Raw genomic sequence first — 15806 nt, 5'->3', positions numbered from 1 at the left:
TTCGGAACTGGGTGCAAAAGAGCAATGGCCACAGTTTTCTTACTCCATGGCTTAGTTTCTGTTGTTGTTGTTGTTGTTGTTGCTTAATTGCTTTGGTTTTGTTTGCTTGCTTGGTTCAAAGAACTTAGCAGGCTTTCCTTCTAATGTTCCTCTTTCTCAGGGAGTTCACCATCTTGTCGATGGCTTGGTTGAGTCACGACTCTTTTCTCGCTGCCTCAGATCAGTGTTCTTTGAGCCTCACTGAAGAGACCAGCTCTCTGGCTCCAGTCTTAGAGCCTGGCTTGGCATCCGTAATTAATCTAAAGAAAGGAGACTTTATCCAATTTTTATGTGGGTTTCTTGCGTTGGAAATGGGATGGGAGGGACGAGTATTTGGAACCAATGTTAAGTATTACAGTTTCTATTTTTAAACATCTATATATACATTTTTAGCCGTAGTGGTTTCAAGCTCCCAAAAACATTTTTTGAGATTCCAGGAAGTTCAGCCTGAGGTGTTGTGGTGCCTTATGTAGCAACAGTTCTCAGACGTTCAGTTGTTGTCATTCATTTTGTTTTATGATAAAAACCACGAGAGGAACCAATACGTACCAGAAAGTCTTTGAGTTATCCTATCTCTACGTGCAGTTTTAAGTTTTCAAAGTTATTCCACCAAGACTTCACACAAATTTGTTTTTTAAAAATCAAAGCTAAAATCGTCCCACTGTGATGGAAATGACATACAGTTCTTGTGAGTTCCTTCCACCTGGTGCTTGAATATTCCATTTGAGGCTAATTTAGATAGAGCCTGGCTTTGGACAGATTAAGTCTCTGTGAGAAGAGTCCAGTGAGTATTGTGTATTGCATATACATATACATATACATCATATACATATATATACACATATACATCATATACATATACATTATATATGTGTGCATATGCATACACATACATGTGCATCATATGTATGTATGTATGTATGGGTATGCATATATGTATACATATGCATCATATACATATACACCATTGCATATACATCATATACATATACATGCACATACCTATACATCATATACATGTACATATACATATGTGTAAACATATGTGTATGCATATACTTATATGTATACATAAATAGCAGATACATATACAACATATACATAATATATGTAAATGTAGTCATATACATATATATTTGAAAACTACATATTGACAAGTTAGGGGAGCTAAGGAGGATGAGCAAAAAGATAAACAATGGAATAAAAGAACAAACCCCCACCCCTCACCCACCCACCCCCATCCCCACTGCTAAATGAATGACCTTATTTAATTCCCTGAGGAAAACCCATTAGTCAGACCTATTTTTAGCCTGACTCCCTAGGCCATGGAAAGTTACTTCCCAGGGGATAGGGTACTTGTGGTACCCTACTGTCATTCAGAGCCTGGGCTCACAACCAGATGCCAAAGGAAGATAAGTCCAATTAACAATAGCATGAACAACAGAAATTAAACAGTCCTCACGGGTGTGGTATTGGTGGGGGATTTAACTCGAAGCCAAATGAATAAACAGCGCTAAGCCAAGAAAATGGGTCATACTGTGAGAAACTGATTAGATGAGCAAAATTCTCGAGATCAGCATCCAAGCTGGATTTTCCCTGTAATGCATCCAGGGAGAAGTGCTGAGGGCCTACACTAAGAAAATCAGAGCCAAGACACAAACCTGGACATTGATTTGTAAACAGTTCCATGTTGGGTCTTTGTGATGATCGAGGTAAGAAGAGGCTGAAGCCAATGCCTAAGTTCATTTGGGGAAGTAAATACTTTCTGGGCCCAAGGGATATACAAAAGCCAAGCAGGGACACTGTTAGCCTCAGGGAACACAGACGTCTATGTGTCACAGGCTGCAAACTCCAGCAAGGAAACAGGTAGGTCAGTGTGTGGCATGCAGAATGCAAGACTTTGCAACTGCAGCAGCTGGATGGAAGGTGTGTGCAGCCAGAGAGAGGCGTTCTGACTCAGGCTCATTGAACACAGGGAGCCCGGTTACCAGAGCAGCTCGGTTGTTCTCTCCTCAAGTGCAACCTCTAGATTGGTGCAGACCTTACTGCTTCTCAGAGGTCAGCCGTGGTTTCGCTGTTAATACATGCAGAGGATATATGACAAGAAGCGAGATTTTCAGAGACTAAGGTAAGGAGTGTTAACTCTAAGGTGTAATGAGGCCGAGCTTCAGAGAAAGAGAGAGCTGTAAATAGTGGTCCTTGAGCTCAGCAGAGAGTCATTGGGAAGGAAGAAGTGTCCTGTATTGGTTGGGGACAAATTGCTTTGGAAAGGATACTGTCTCCACTGTCCAGTCAGATGGTGTTTAATGCCCTTTGTAAACAGTCAGAGAAAACATCTTAGAAACAAAGAAAAGGTTGAGAAAAATTATATATATTAATTAAATATTAAAATAAATATTATATATGTCTTAGAAACAAAGGATTGGGGAAGTTTTATATATATTTAATGAAATTTTAAAATATATATTATATATAAATGCCTTAGAAAGGCATTGGAAGAAATTATATATGTATTTAAATATATATATGTATATATAAATACACACACATATGTACATACACATAATACCTTAAAAACAAAAAAGGGATTGAAAATATTATATATAATATACACATATACATATGGTTCCCCCAATATGGCACATATAGCATATTATATAACATCTGTGATATTACACACACACTCTCTCTCTCTCTCACACACGCACACACACGCGCACACACGCACACACGCGCACACACGCACACACACGCACACACACGCACACACACGCACACACACGCGCACACACGCGCACACACGCGCACACACGCACACACACGCGCACACACGCACACACACGCACACACACGCACACACACGCGCACACACGCGCACACACGCGCACACACGCGCACACACGCGCACACGCGCGCACACACGCGCACACACGCACACACACGCACACACACGCACACACGCACACACACGCACACACACGCGCACACACACACACACACGCACACGCGCACACACACGCACACACGCGCACACACGCACACACACGCACACACGCGCACACACGCGCACACACGCGCACACACACGCACATATATATCTGAATGAAGTACGGTAAACGAGAAGGGGGTGAAAGGTGGTAGAGACTCACACTCCCAGTGTGACTGGGAGGACAGGGAACAAAGTGGAAGCACCATGTAGCCATGACCTATGGACGTGAGTGTTTGCTTTCCTTATGTTTTGCAGGGCGACGACTCAGATGAGGAAGACCTGTGCATCAGCAACAAATGGACTTTCCAGAGAACCAGCCGCAGGTGGTCCCGTGTGGATGACCTGCATCCGCTCCTCCCCGGGGCAGACAGAAACGGGTCCCCAGGAGGCCCTAGGATGAGAAACACGGCCAGCAGTGAAAGCGTGCTCACAGATCTGAGCGAGCCTGAGGTCTGCTCCATCCACAGCGAAAGCAGCGGAGGCAGCGACGGCCGCGGCCAATCGGGGCATCATTTTGCTGATGGCACGCCTGTGCTGGAGGGCACCCTAGTCGGTGGCAGCCTCCCGCAGTCTCCCCGAGACAGTCTCAGCCAGTCTTTTCACCCCAAGAATGAGAAACCCACCAGGACCAGGGCCAAGTCATTTCTGAGACGCATGGATACCCTGAGAGTGAAGGGAGCACTCGGGAGGCATAAGGGACCAGGGCGAACAGGAGGCCTCGTTATCAGCAGGCCCATGCTGCAGCAGGAGCCAGAGTCCTTTAAGACCATGCAGCATGTCCAGATACCCAACGGAGATCTGCAGACCTCACCACCAGCTGCCTGCAAGAAAGGCCTTCCAGGCTCCAGTAAATCAAGCGGTGAGAACAGCCCCTTGGAGAGCAGCCGTGTGAGCACCCCATGTATGAAGGAACGCAAGTGCCAACACGAGGCCAACAAGCGCGGTGGCATGTACCTGGAGGACCTGGATGTGCTGGCAGGGACGACATTACCAGACACAGGGGACCAAAACCACATACACGGGTTTCACTCGCAAGAGAACCTGGTGGTCCATGTTCCCAAGGATCACAAACCAGGAACATTCCCCAAGGCACTGTCTATAGAAAGCCTCTCGCCCACAGACAGCAGCAATGGGGTTAACTGGAGGACTGGGAGTATCTCCCTGGGCAGGCAACAGGGCCCTGGCATAAGGGAACCTAGACTCGTGTCATCCTGCCACAGGGCCAGCAGAGTCAGTATCTATGACAACGTGCCCAGCTCACATCTGTATGCCAGCACTGGAGATCTGTTGGACTTGGAGAAAGACGGGCTCCTTCCACAGCTGGATGACATTATACAGCATGTCAATGGCATACAAGAGGTAGTGGATGACTGGTCAAGAAATATCTTGCCTGAACTGCAAAGTCACGATGCAGTGGCAGGGGACCCTGGTCAACCCCCATTTCAGTCTCCTCATCAGATCACTTTAGATTTTGAAGGCAACTCTGTCTCGGAAGGTCAGACAACACCTAGTGATGTGGAAAGGGACAGGACTTCTCTGAATGAATCGGACACCACTGGGGTCAGAGAAAGAAGGGATTCTGGTGTGGGGGCCTCTCTGACCAGGCCAAACAGGTGGGTCACATGCTGTTATGAAGTTACGATCCTTCCGTTTAGTGGTGGCCGTAGGCTGAATTTTATTTATTTTGCTATTGTTTTGTATGCGTGTGAATGTTTGCCTGCGTGTATGTATATACACCGTGTGTCTGCAGTACCCTCAGAGGTCAGAAGAGGGTGTCAGATCCCCCAGAACTGGAATCCCAGATGTTTTATTAGCTGCTGTGTGGATGCTGAGAACCAAACCCAGGTCCTCTGCAAGAGCAGCCAGTGCTCTTAGCCTCTGAGCCACCTTTCTAGCCCACCTTTGCTTATTCCCTTAACAAAGACAGACAGACAATTTACACAGTCGCCTGGGGCTGTGCTAAGTAGTTCATATGGTTAGGAATTATTTCAACAGGGTCGTCCTTAGACAGAAAGTCCGAATCCATGTCTGTCCACATCCGTTTCTGTGTCTAGCCTTTGTTCAAGCTCTGTCGAAGACAAATCTAAGCAGGCAGGTGGGGGCATCACAGACAGCCGTGGCCCAGGTCCTGGTCACAAGGTTTGCTTTTTATTCTGTGGGACCTGAGCACATTCGTGCTTTTAAGTTACTGCTCCTGAGAAAATGAGCCAAGGAAATCTAACTCAGAATCAACAGCGCCGTGTGTGCCACTGGTGTTCTTGCCGAGGCAGCGATGAGTTGTAGGGTCCATCCGTGTGCCGTCTGTGCCTGTCACCTTCAGATGCCATCCCAGCCACAAAGGACAGTGAGGAGGCAGGCACAGAAAGTGGGAAACAGTGTAGCACCCCAGTGTTTCAGACTCTGCCTGTTATATATATTCTCTCTCTCTCTCTCTCTCTCTCTCTCTCTCTCTCTCTCTCTCTCTCACCTCCTTTCTCTCATCTCCTCACCACTCCCTCTCCTCTTCTCTTCTCTTTTCTCTCTCTCTCCCCCTCTCTCCCTCCCTTCCTCCCCTCTCCCCCTCTTCTCTTTCCTCTCTCTCTCTCTCTCTCCCTCCCTCCTCTCTCCCCCTCTTCTCTCTCCTCTCCCTCCCTCCACCTCCCTCTGTCTTTCTCTCTCTGTGTCTCCGCTCCCTCCCCTCTGCTTTATGTCTCTGTCTCTTTGTCTCACTATCTGGTCCATCTCTCTGTCTCTGTCTTCATCTCTCTCATTTATCTTTATTTTGTCTCTTTGTCTCTCTCTCTCTCGTGTGTGTGTGTGTGTGTGTGAGAGAGAGAGAGAGAGAGAGAGAGAGAGAGAGAGAGAGAGAGAATATGAATGATATCCCTTATTCAAATCCCAAGAGGAAACAGTCAGTGTACCCCAGTCTGGGTTCATACAATACTCTGTCTTCTTTCCTTTTTGTGCTGTGATTTCCTTGGCTCAGAATCTCCTAAAGTAGCCATTTGTACCTAACGGCTAGCTCGAGCTTCCCAGTTACCATCCACTGGTGACTGGTAGCTCTGACCATCTGTTGTTTCAGGCGCCTAAGGTGGAGTAGCTTCCAGCTCTCACACCAGCCTCAGCTGTCTCCGGCCACGCCCCACATCAGCAGCCAGACGGCCGCCCAGCTGAACCTGCTCCAGCGCTTTTCTCTGCTTCGCCTCACAGCCATCATGGAGAAGTACTCCATGTCCAACAAGCACGGCTGGACCTGGTATGTAGCACGTCTGCAGGGGCTCACGTGTCCACAGCTAAGTGTATGATTGCAAAAGACCTCCAGTGTTTATATTTTGGTGTCTGGAGAACGGAGCACCGTCTGCACTACCCTCTCCTGGAAACTGTGGAGTCTTCTGCTCGTCTGCCCTCTGGGCAGCCAGGCTGATGAAGCACACAGGAAACATTGCTTTATTTGTAGCTCTCGGTTGGTTTCCAGGGAAGGGAGTCGGGTTCTGAGAAAGGAACAAGGCCGGTAACAAAGTGATAAATTGTGAACAGAGGAGTTAGAAATAAACCCACCATAAAATATCACTGGCAGCTTGTGAAGAAACGTCTGTCACTTGTACCTTGTGGCCTGGCACAGAACCCACCCTTAGAGCATTGATTCGATGGTTCTTCAAGTACGTGCGTGCTCTCCTTGGCGAGTTAAGATGAGATTAGGCAGCATATCTTTGGAATGAAGGATCCCATAAGGTCGACATTATATAGATAGATGGGTGCATGATTTTAAAAACATCAAGCGTTGTGTCATATAATATGTGTAGAAGAATCAATGTTGTGTTTATGATAATGTTTTCAAAGGTTACAAGTTGTATGGTCAAATCAATATATGCATGTGTGTTAAAATCCCTTTTAAATGAAGATCTCCCTCTAGAAAGCTAAAGACATAGCCAAGAAAATCTGGTTCAACAACCCCACACACCAACATCAACCAAATTATTCTTCCTCTAGTAAACCTTGTCTACAGTTTGTTGTTCCCTGCCCCCCAATCGGGGGTTTTAAGCGTTTGATATCCAAGAGCTGTTTTTAGTCATAATTAAATTGAAAAAATGCCCACCACCACCGATTTGAAAACAGAGAGCCACAAAGACAATGAATCTGGCTCTTTAATAGGAATGACACATAGGCAAGGGCCACATATAGAGTGTCATAGACTGTGAATGATATAGAAAAAAGGTTTAATTCTGCCTTTGCCTCTGAAGTGTTCCAACAGGAGCTTGGCCTCCCTCTCCCTTGCTTCCACAGCCTGTCTGCACAGAGCGCCCCGGGGGCCTTGCATGACCTGGTTTCTGTGAATTCCAGGTCCGTCCCAAAGTTCATGAAGAGAATCAAAGCTCCTGACTACAGAGACAAGGCTGTCTTCGGTGTCCCGCTCATAGTCCATGTCCAGAGAACAGGACAGCCCCTGCCTCAGAGCATTCAACAAGCACTGAGGTATCTACGTAGCAACTGTCTGGATCAGGTAGAGTGGTGAATCCCAAACACGGGCTTGGGGTGAGGGGATGGCAGAGTGAGTGGGGCCTATCCAGGACAAGGCCTAGCTAACCTAGAGTAAACAGCACGGAGATCTGTAATGCCAAGATTTAATATGGCCCTGATACGTCCCTGTCTAGCTTTTGACAATGTTCCTCCTTACCAAGTTGAGTGGCATCCTGGTTGGCCAAAGGAAATTGATGTTGTTATTTCGTAACTGCAATGTCTACAATGTCCCCACTTCCTTGCGACTGGGGAGTAAGCTGTGAGCTACTCTACATTTTAAATTACTATTCCAGTGCTACTATTTACTCCACAGTGTTATTTTATCATTGATTCATTGTTTCAGGGGGAGGGGAGTGAATTTAGTTCTATTTCTCCCCTTACTAAATTCTCAGAGCAGCTCAATGAGCAAACCAGACTTACTTCCATTTTTTTTTAATTCACGTATAAAATGTAAGAGATACATCAGCCGAACCAAGTAGCCCCTCGCCTAAGAGTTGATGGGAAGTTCACGGGAAGGAAATACTCACAACATTTTCTGCCTCCAGGGCAATTTGGAAACCATCTTAATGGTACGCTCTGACCAAGCACAGATTGAGATCCATCCCATAATTTACAAAGCTCCTCCATATTACCAAGCATTCCTTTCTTCCACACTCTGCCCCAAAATAAAGGCCACACTCACACTCCACAGAGTGCCCCCTCGAACGGCCATGTCCCAACCTCTGTAGCAGCCTTTGCTCAGCACACTAGGTAGCGGGAAACTGCTCATTGGTCTTCTCGGTGGTGTTTGTTGATTCACCCTTGTCTGGGGCTCAGTGGGCAGGAAAGGGCTAAGCTCCATGAACTCAAAGATCTTAGCTCCTGATGCTTACAGAGATATCAAAACATAGCAGGTATTAAAATCACGACAGCTCAAGGAACCGAATGCAAGCGTCCTTGCTTGGACCTGGCCAGTGACCTCCTTTGACCTTTATTATCTAGAGAATATACAGATGCACATTTTTTCATATTTTCATGTCATAGTGCAGGGCTACTGTTTTGGATATTCGGGGAGATGGTTGGTTTTGTTCTCTACATAAAACATCTGGCACGTATTATAGCATCTTGGTAGGGTAAGCCAATGAATCTGGTTGCTGCTATCTAATTATCTTCGGTCACAGTTGTACCATGAATGCACATGGTGATCAGACTTAGCCTCTTACAGGTATATAACTGAGAAGAACCAAGGATCTCTTTTCAAATGGAAAAAGTATAACAGCTATGCCCTATGATATAACTTTATGGACCCAATCCCATTGGGTCGGTTTGCGGGTACATGGATTCCGTATTGTGGAGAGGAGGTAGTTTTGGATAAAAATCCACTTTTCAGGGGTTGGGGATTTGGCTCAGAGGTAGAGCGCTTGCCTAGCAACCGCAAGGCCCTGGGTTCGGTCCCCAGCTCCAAAAAAAAGAAAAGAAAAAAAAATCCACTTTTCAGGCCTCTCAATTTCTCTAAAGCTGTACAGCAGACCCACCCCTTCCACGGTCCTCTCAGAGTTCTTAACTCTGTCCTTTCCTAAGATCTAAAGGACAGTATGCACCAATGGCATGGCTACTCATGGGACAAGTGGTGTGGGCTCAGGAGGACCTGGAGGAAAAGCAACCTATCTACAACCAGGTCACCAACAGTAACCATGGAGACTTGTTCAGACAACTATACAAAATCCTGTTCTATTTGCCTCGCTTTCTCTCACACATACCCGAGGGAAGCACGTAGTGTCAACACCGTGGTCCCCACAGTGAGGCCAGCATCTCCTAAATCTAACTTCACTTCTCACTGGTTTTGCCCCTGCAGGGCTTTTCCCCATTGGACTTGGGTGTGGTGCTGTCCCTCTACAGCCCTCATTTATATATCCACTGTCAAGACTCTGTTGATGACATTGGCCACTGTGTCATGTGGTGTGCCCTTTCTGTGAGAAGGAGAGGAAGGAGCCCCCCTCGTCCCTGGTTTCAGTACTTGGGAACCATGTTTCTTTTGGCCCACGGGCCTGTGTTTTGTACTGCAGACTCCAAGTTCATCTAACTGGGTGTGTTTTCCTCTCTGTTCATGTGCTGGAAGGCTCAGACCAAATGCATATTCTGCTATAGGAAATGTACCCACATTTCCACCCTCTTCAAGGCACAAATTCCTTGATTCCAGCCCTCTTCCCAGCCTGTTAATCCTTTTTATTTTTTACTTGTTGTAATTTCCCTATCTAGTCTCTTTCACTGAACCTGTCATAGATCGCCGTAAGTCATGTTCTTCCTTGAACTAGTTTGGATATGAATAAATGAATCGCAATGCCCCTGGATAGGAAATACCACCCCATACCAGGGATTGATTCACAGAGATGTCTGTACTTGGATCACTCCTGTGATTGGTCCCCTCTCCCTTCTGCAGCCAAAAATGTCCGGATAAAGTCATAGGAAGAGAAGAAAGGGGTCATACTGACCTCTCCAGCCCTATTACCCTGGCTTCTTCCCCATACCAGTCTCAAAGACTCCCACGGTGGGAAAAATGTGTACAGAGCTCTGTAGGACAAAGTCCCTGTCGAGGACATAGGTACTGGCGAGCAATGTAGCCCAGCTGGGAAAGCGGTCCTTCTCTTGGGTCATTTAAAGAAAAAAGGCAGCTGTAGGCTACCCAAAGGAACCAAACTACTGCCTTGTGTATGGCCTTCCCTTCGCATGTCGTGTATAGGGGAGCACACAGACAGTGCCTCCATGTGGCAAAGAGGTGACAGAAGAGCAGGCAACAAGGAAGACTAGAGGAGTAGGAAGCCAGGAGAAATAGGCAGAGGGAGAAGACCACCCTAGAGCTCTAGAGCAAATGCACAGTGAAGAACCCAAGAGCGGGAGGCGGGGCTAAGACAGGAAGGGGGCAGGGCTAAGAAGGAGAAGGAGGCGGGGCCGGGAAGGGGAAGGGAAGTATAAGTCCTTTCTTTGCCCACGGGTATCTTGTTGGGCACAGGGCCTTGCACTCTCAACCCAGGGTTGTGGAAGACCAGGAACGCCTTCCCCAAACATCCTTCCCGTAAGCATATTCCACAGGAACCACCTCCGAGACTACTTTGGGGCTCTGGCATTGAACAGAGTGAGAGGCCACCTGCAGTTGGCTGGGGTCTCTTCCTGAAGGCTAAACTCTAAAATCAGCACTCATCAGAAGGCTGTGGGAGCCAGCAGCATCGAGCCCTGAAACATTGCCAGAACTTCCCTTTCCACACTCCCCAGCGCAGTACAGTTTGTAATGAGGAAGTGAGCGTATCCATTTTCACCCTCGCAGATGGCTGCAGATGAAGAGGTTTAGCCTTCCATTGCCAGCCATTTGTATTCGACAAGGTAGCCTGTGAGACCAGCCTTGCTCTGTGGTGGGAGCTTTCACATCTGTCTTAAACCACAGCACACAGGTTATCCCCTGGCTCCTGGTAAATACGAGCTCCTGCGGTGGAAGGCTGCCCATAGCATGCTATTTTACCACTCTCTCTTTCTGAATAAAGCCAACCTTTCTTCATTAGCCGAGCCGTTTCTGAAGAGGAAATGGAAGTCTTGATAAACATCATTAAGCCGGGCAAGGATTAGCATAAACAGGATGCCAAGGAGGAGATTTAATACTATTTAGATGAAATTTGAATTCTAATGCAGCACTCTCGCCCAGCCACTCCTTCTAATGGAGCCTCAAGATTTAAACGCCTAATAATTCTGGGAAGACACTCCATTTCCAGTGGTGCCTGCTTGTCACCTTGTCAGCTGACTACCTGAGACAGGACCCTCTATGTAAACTGCTCCCTGAGCCCTGGCTTTTAGGTTGCTGGAGATCAAGAGCAAACGAGAAAAACAGGTGGAAGTAACCCAAAGGGACACTGGCCACCCACCTTGGTCATTCACAGGGTAGGGGGGCTCCTGCATCGGGTTCTGCACAGCTGAGCTCCCACTGTGTGCCTCCTAAGGAGAGTGATGATGGGTTGAAGGCAGGTACAGAGCAGGCCTGTGGTATAAATTCTGGGACCCAGTATAAAACGAAAATGTTCGATTTCTTGTTCATTTCTACTTTCATTTTTCCAAAAGGTTTAGTCATTTTTATCTCACGGGCATGGGTGTTTTGCCTACAAGTGTGTCTGTGCACCACATGCACGTCTGATGTCCACACAGGCCAGAAGGGGGTGTCAGATCCCTCTAGACCTGGAGTAACTGAGGGTTGTGAGCTCCCGTGTGGGTGCTGGGAACTGAACCCAGGCCCTCTGCAAGAGCAACCAGTTCTCTTAGCTACTGAGCCATCGCTCCATCCCCTGTCCTAAAATCTGACAACAGAGCATTAATCAGACTGTGGGTCCCCGTATGACAGGTCACCCACCCACTCTACTGTGACAGACAGAAGCAGAAGACTTATCACCTGCCTTGGATCTTGCTTATAGGGAGTCGAAAGACCTAGGTTACCTCTCAGCCCCAGTGAGCACCGTACCCTTAAAACAAAACAAAACCACAAACAAACAAATCACTTTCTGTTCTTAGAACAAAGTATCTTAGGTCCAAAATACAAATGTATTGGAAGCTTCTCAACAAAGAAATGACTATTGGCCGTCAGTGTTCTTCAGAGGAGAGGGCCTCTCATACACGCCGACCATAGTCTTCTTCCTGTGCCCAGGTACTGCTGACTGCCCCTTCAGAAAGCCAATCCTCAGTGGTCAGGGAATCCACCACTTCGTTCATGGAGAAACAGTTCAGAGTCAGACAACAGAAACTTCTAGGTCTGTTTGTTCACCCATTCACTGTGCTCTTTTGGAAGACTTCATTTCTATGGCCATTCTTAGGTTCGGGTCTGGCTTTTTTTTAAATCATGTTGTATTTACTAAGTTTAGGAGAGCAGTTTCCTTTTAGACTTCCAATACAATCCACAGAACCCAGAGGTATTTCCCACCTCTCCTGGAAGGTGAGGGAAGAACAGGTTTCTGTCAGGATGTGAAGTGGGATGAATGACCAGCCTGACATCCTGCAGGCTCAGTTAGAAGGCGCACCTCAGAGCCTGCAGCTAGAGACCCCCAGACAGATTTGAAGTGTTAAAAAAATCACAACATTTTCCAAAAGAAGAAACTTGAGATTTCAACAATTCAAAGAAGACACCCATCCAGGGTGTACACACGTTCAGACTCCCAGAGAGCCTGAGGACACAGTGGGCCAAAGGAGTAAGCCGGGCAGTAGCAGCAGAAACATCCCTTTTGTGACTCTGTTCGGTGCTTCTCTGCTTGGGGGGTTGGGAGTGGGAAAGAATTACTTTCAAATGACATAGATAGTTGTGAGTCACACTCAAGGATGCACCCTCGGGGCACTGGGACCCAGTGCAGCACAGCTCGGAGATGTGCACAGTCGGAGCCTCCTTCCAGTAGTACACAGCCTCAAGGATGTAAATTTTGAAGCTGGATCTCATTTTAATAAGCATCTGCTACAGAGCTTGGTCTTTCTCCCTTTCTTTCCCTTTTAACAATGCCTACTTTCTTCCTGTGCTCTGTGACGCAGTTGGAAATACGTGCCAGACCGGGGAGAGTACATGTTCTTTAGACTGGTCGTAGGGAAGTCACCCAAATATAGCTAAACATGGCTTTTTCTAGATACTGCAAACTTGGAACAAATTAACTTAACACATTAAATAGCAATCTGCCTGGATCTGTGGAATTCCGTGATAAGCCCAGGAATGCAGAGAGCTGTTCCTAAGAACTCTGTTCTTACGACCACAGAATGTACCCGTGTTTAATTTCCCCTGTGACCTGATATGTACAAATTCTGACTGTCCTCTGATGGTTTGGAATTCTCTCCTTGTTCCTGGAGACTATTTCTTTTCTTTTCTTTTTTAAGTTAAGGTTGCTTTCATTTATAGCAACAAGCAAGAGACCAGGCTATAACAACCAGACACATGTATTTCTCTGGGTATCTGGGAGGAGAGGAATGGACAGCCCCACTGGCCACTGATTACTCGTCCGGCCACTCAGGAACATTCCACCTTGACCTCAAAGAAGTGAGCTAGCCTGTATTCGAGGAGAGGGGAGAGCAGAAATTCGAAGGCTGGGTGTCGAGAGCTCGGTGCTTGATATCTAAGCCAAGGATCCCAAGAGAGTTCTGTTATGATTCGGACAGGGCAAGTCTTGAGTGGGAGGCTTAACTTAACCTACCCGATTCCTCCTGGCATTTTCATTGTGCCATAAGGGTTCTTCCACTCAACTCACTTGTCCTTAAGGTTCCTTGTCCTATTGATAGGTTAGGAAGCAGTCAAACTGCTAAAGGTGGTAGACTGTAGGAAAAGGGCCTGGGGTCTCAAGAAGAGTCACACACGTAGTCTTCAGGCAAGGTGAGAGGGGAAGAAAGTTTCTTCTGCCAGAGCATGCACAGCTATAGTGTCACCATGCCTCACTTTCAGTACAGAGCTCAGCCTCCCATTCTTATGTAGCTGGTTGATTTAAAGCAGGACAGTCAATGGGCAAAACACAGTTTTGAGCATCAAGCCCAACCTTGACCACATACTTTGATTTCATGAAGTGCTGGCCCTGGAGGAACTGGAATTTCTACCAAGCGTCTTCTTCATACTTTAAAAAAAAAAAAAGAAGTTTTTCTTCCTTAAGAGACCATTTCTTTTAAATTTCCCATATATGATGCTATCTACAAAAAGCCTCCCAGGAGTGAGTCATGTCCCTCCCAACCGCAGAATGTGACAAGCACACATCGCAGGTGCCAAGGATTCCAAAGAAAGGAAATCAACTGAGGCACTAAATGCATGCTTATAAAGTTTTGTTTTATCAGCTGCTCCCCTTGGAGTCATTCCCCAAAAGGATATGCCTGTGCCCCTGGGATGCCTCCATTTTCCAAGCACATTACTTTGACTGAACCTTCCATGGCGGGTGGAGGGAAATTCAAATGTTGAAGGAGGGGGAGCTCAGTAGTGACTCCTCGGATAATAATGCCTTACACAGGTACTTGTTGAAATAAAATAAGTAAATCACACCATCTGCTGTCACAAACGTTTACAACTCAGGACGCCTCTCCGTGTGCGTGCACATTGACTTTCCACTGTAGCTCTGTGGGGCGGGGTATCTTCCATATCTCTGTTTGCTATGAAAGGGAGCCAATGCTTGACTGTTACCTATCCTGCTATCCTGGAAACTCAGAATTGTTGAGGTAGAATGGACTCCCAGCTCCTCAAGTCCTGCCCCCAGGCCTCCTCTTCATAGCCAGTATCCCTCCCAAAGAAGACGATGTGAGGAGAAAAGAGACCTGACTTACGATGTGTCCCTGTGACTCATTGCAGGTGGGTCTTTTCCGAAAGTCGGGAGTGAAGTCTCGAATCCATGCCCTACGTCAGATGAATGAGAACTTCCCTGACAACGTGAGCTATGAAGACCAGTCTGCCTATGACGTGGCAGATATGGTAAAGCAGTTCTTCCGGGACCTCCCTGAGCCCCTTTTCACCAACAAGCTCAGTGAGACCTTCCTCCACATCTATCAGTGTAAGTACCAATAACACAGTGTGCCAACTGTCAAAAGGATAGTATTTTAAAGATTAATTTACCGTGTATGAGTGTATGTGCACCACCTGCATGCAGTACCCGTGGAAGCCAGAAGAGGGCATCAGATGCACTGGGACTGGAGTTACCGGTGGTTGTGAGCTGCCATGTGGGGGGCTGGGAACTGAACTAGGCTTCTCCGTAAAAACAGTCGGCACATTTAGCTGCTCAGCCACATCTCCAGCCCCGCAAAAGATGGAATTTTAATGATACAAGTTATTCGTGAATCTGTGAAGTATTTAAAAGTTACTAACCTGCCTCTTCAGAAATAGCCTTTGCTCAGTCTTTTATGGGCATCTCTGTGTCGTTCTCTGTATGTGTCTGAAAATTCCTTCTCAATATTAGTAGTGCCTGCTTAGTACATGGTTACATACAATCTCAAGCCAATTTCCAATGTGTTTCTAATATGCATAGCTAATATTTAAAGCGTAAAAGGATCCAATAGAGGGGCTGGGGATTTAGCTCAGTGGTAGAGCGCTTACCTAGGAAGCGCAAGGCCCTGGGTTCGGTCCCCAGCTCCGAAAAAAAAAAAAAAAAAGAACCAAAAAAAAAAAAAAAAAAGGATCCAATAGAATTTAGTGTGTGAGAGACAGAGACAAAGAGACACAGAGAGAGGAAGACAGAGACAGAGTGTGTGTCTGTGTGTGTGAAAGAGAGAGAGAGAGAGTGTGTGTATGTGTGTGTGTGTGTGTGTGTGTGTGTGTGTGTGTGTGTGT

General features: G+C 46.8%; 1 protein-coding gene across 13 annotated transcripts in view; it reads left to right on the top strand.

Moving 5' to 3' along the window:
- The window catches only part of Stard13 (StAR-related lipid transfer domain containing 13), a 396060-nt gene that overhangs the window by 365881 nt on the left and 14373 nt on the right, over positions 1 to 15806 (top strand). For 7 of the 13 annotated variants that reach the window (XM_017598426.3, XM_017598424.3, XM_017598428.3 and 4 more), the window contains 4 exons: positions 3284 to 4641; positions 6090 to 6263; positions 7292 to 7508; positions 14835 to 15033. In XM_017598426.3, the coding sequence (XP_017453915.1) occupies positions 3284 to 4641; positions 6090 to 6263; positions 7292 to 7508; positions 14835 to 15033 (1948 nt within the window). 13 annotated transcript variants of the gene reach the window in all.

Source organism: Rattus norvegicus, chromosome 12 (genome assembly GCF_036323735.1).
Source record: "Rattus norvegicus strain BN/NHsdMcwi chromosome 12, GRCr8, whole genome shotgun sequence".
Classification (NCBI taxonomy): domain Eukaryota; kingdom Metazoa; phylum Chordata; class Mammalia; order Rodentia; family Muridae; genus Rattus; species Rattus norvegicus.
The sequence above is the reverse complement of the archived record's forward strand: the minus strand, read 5'-3'. Positions and strand labels throughout refer to the sequence as shown.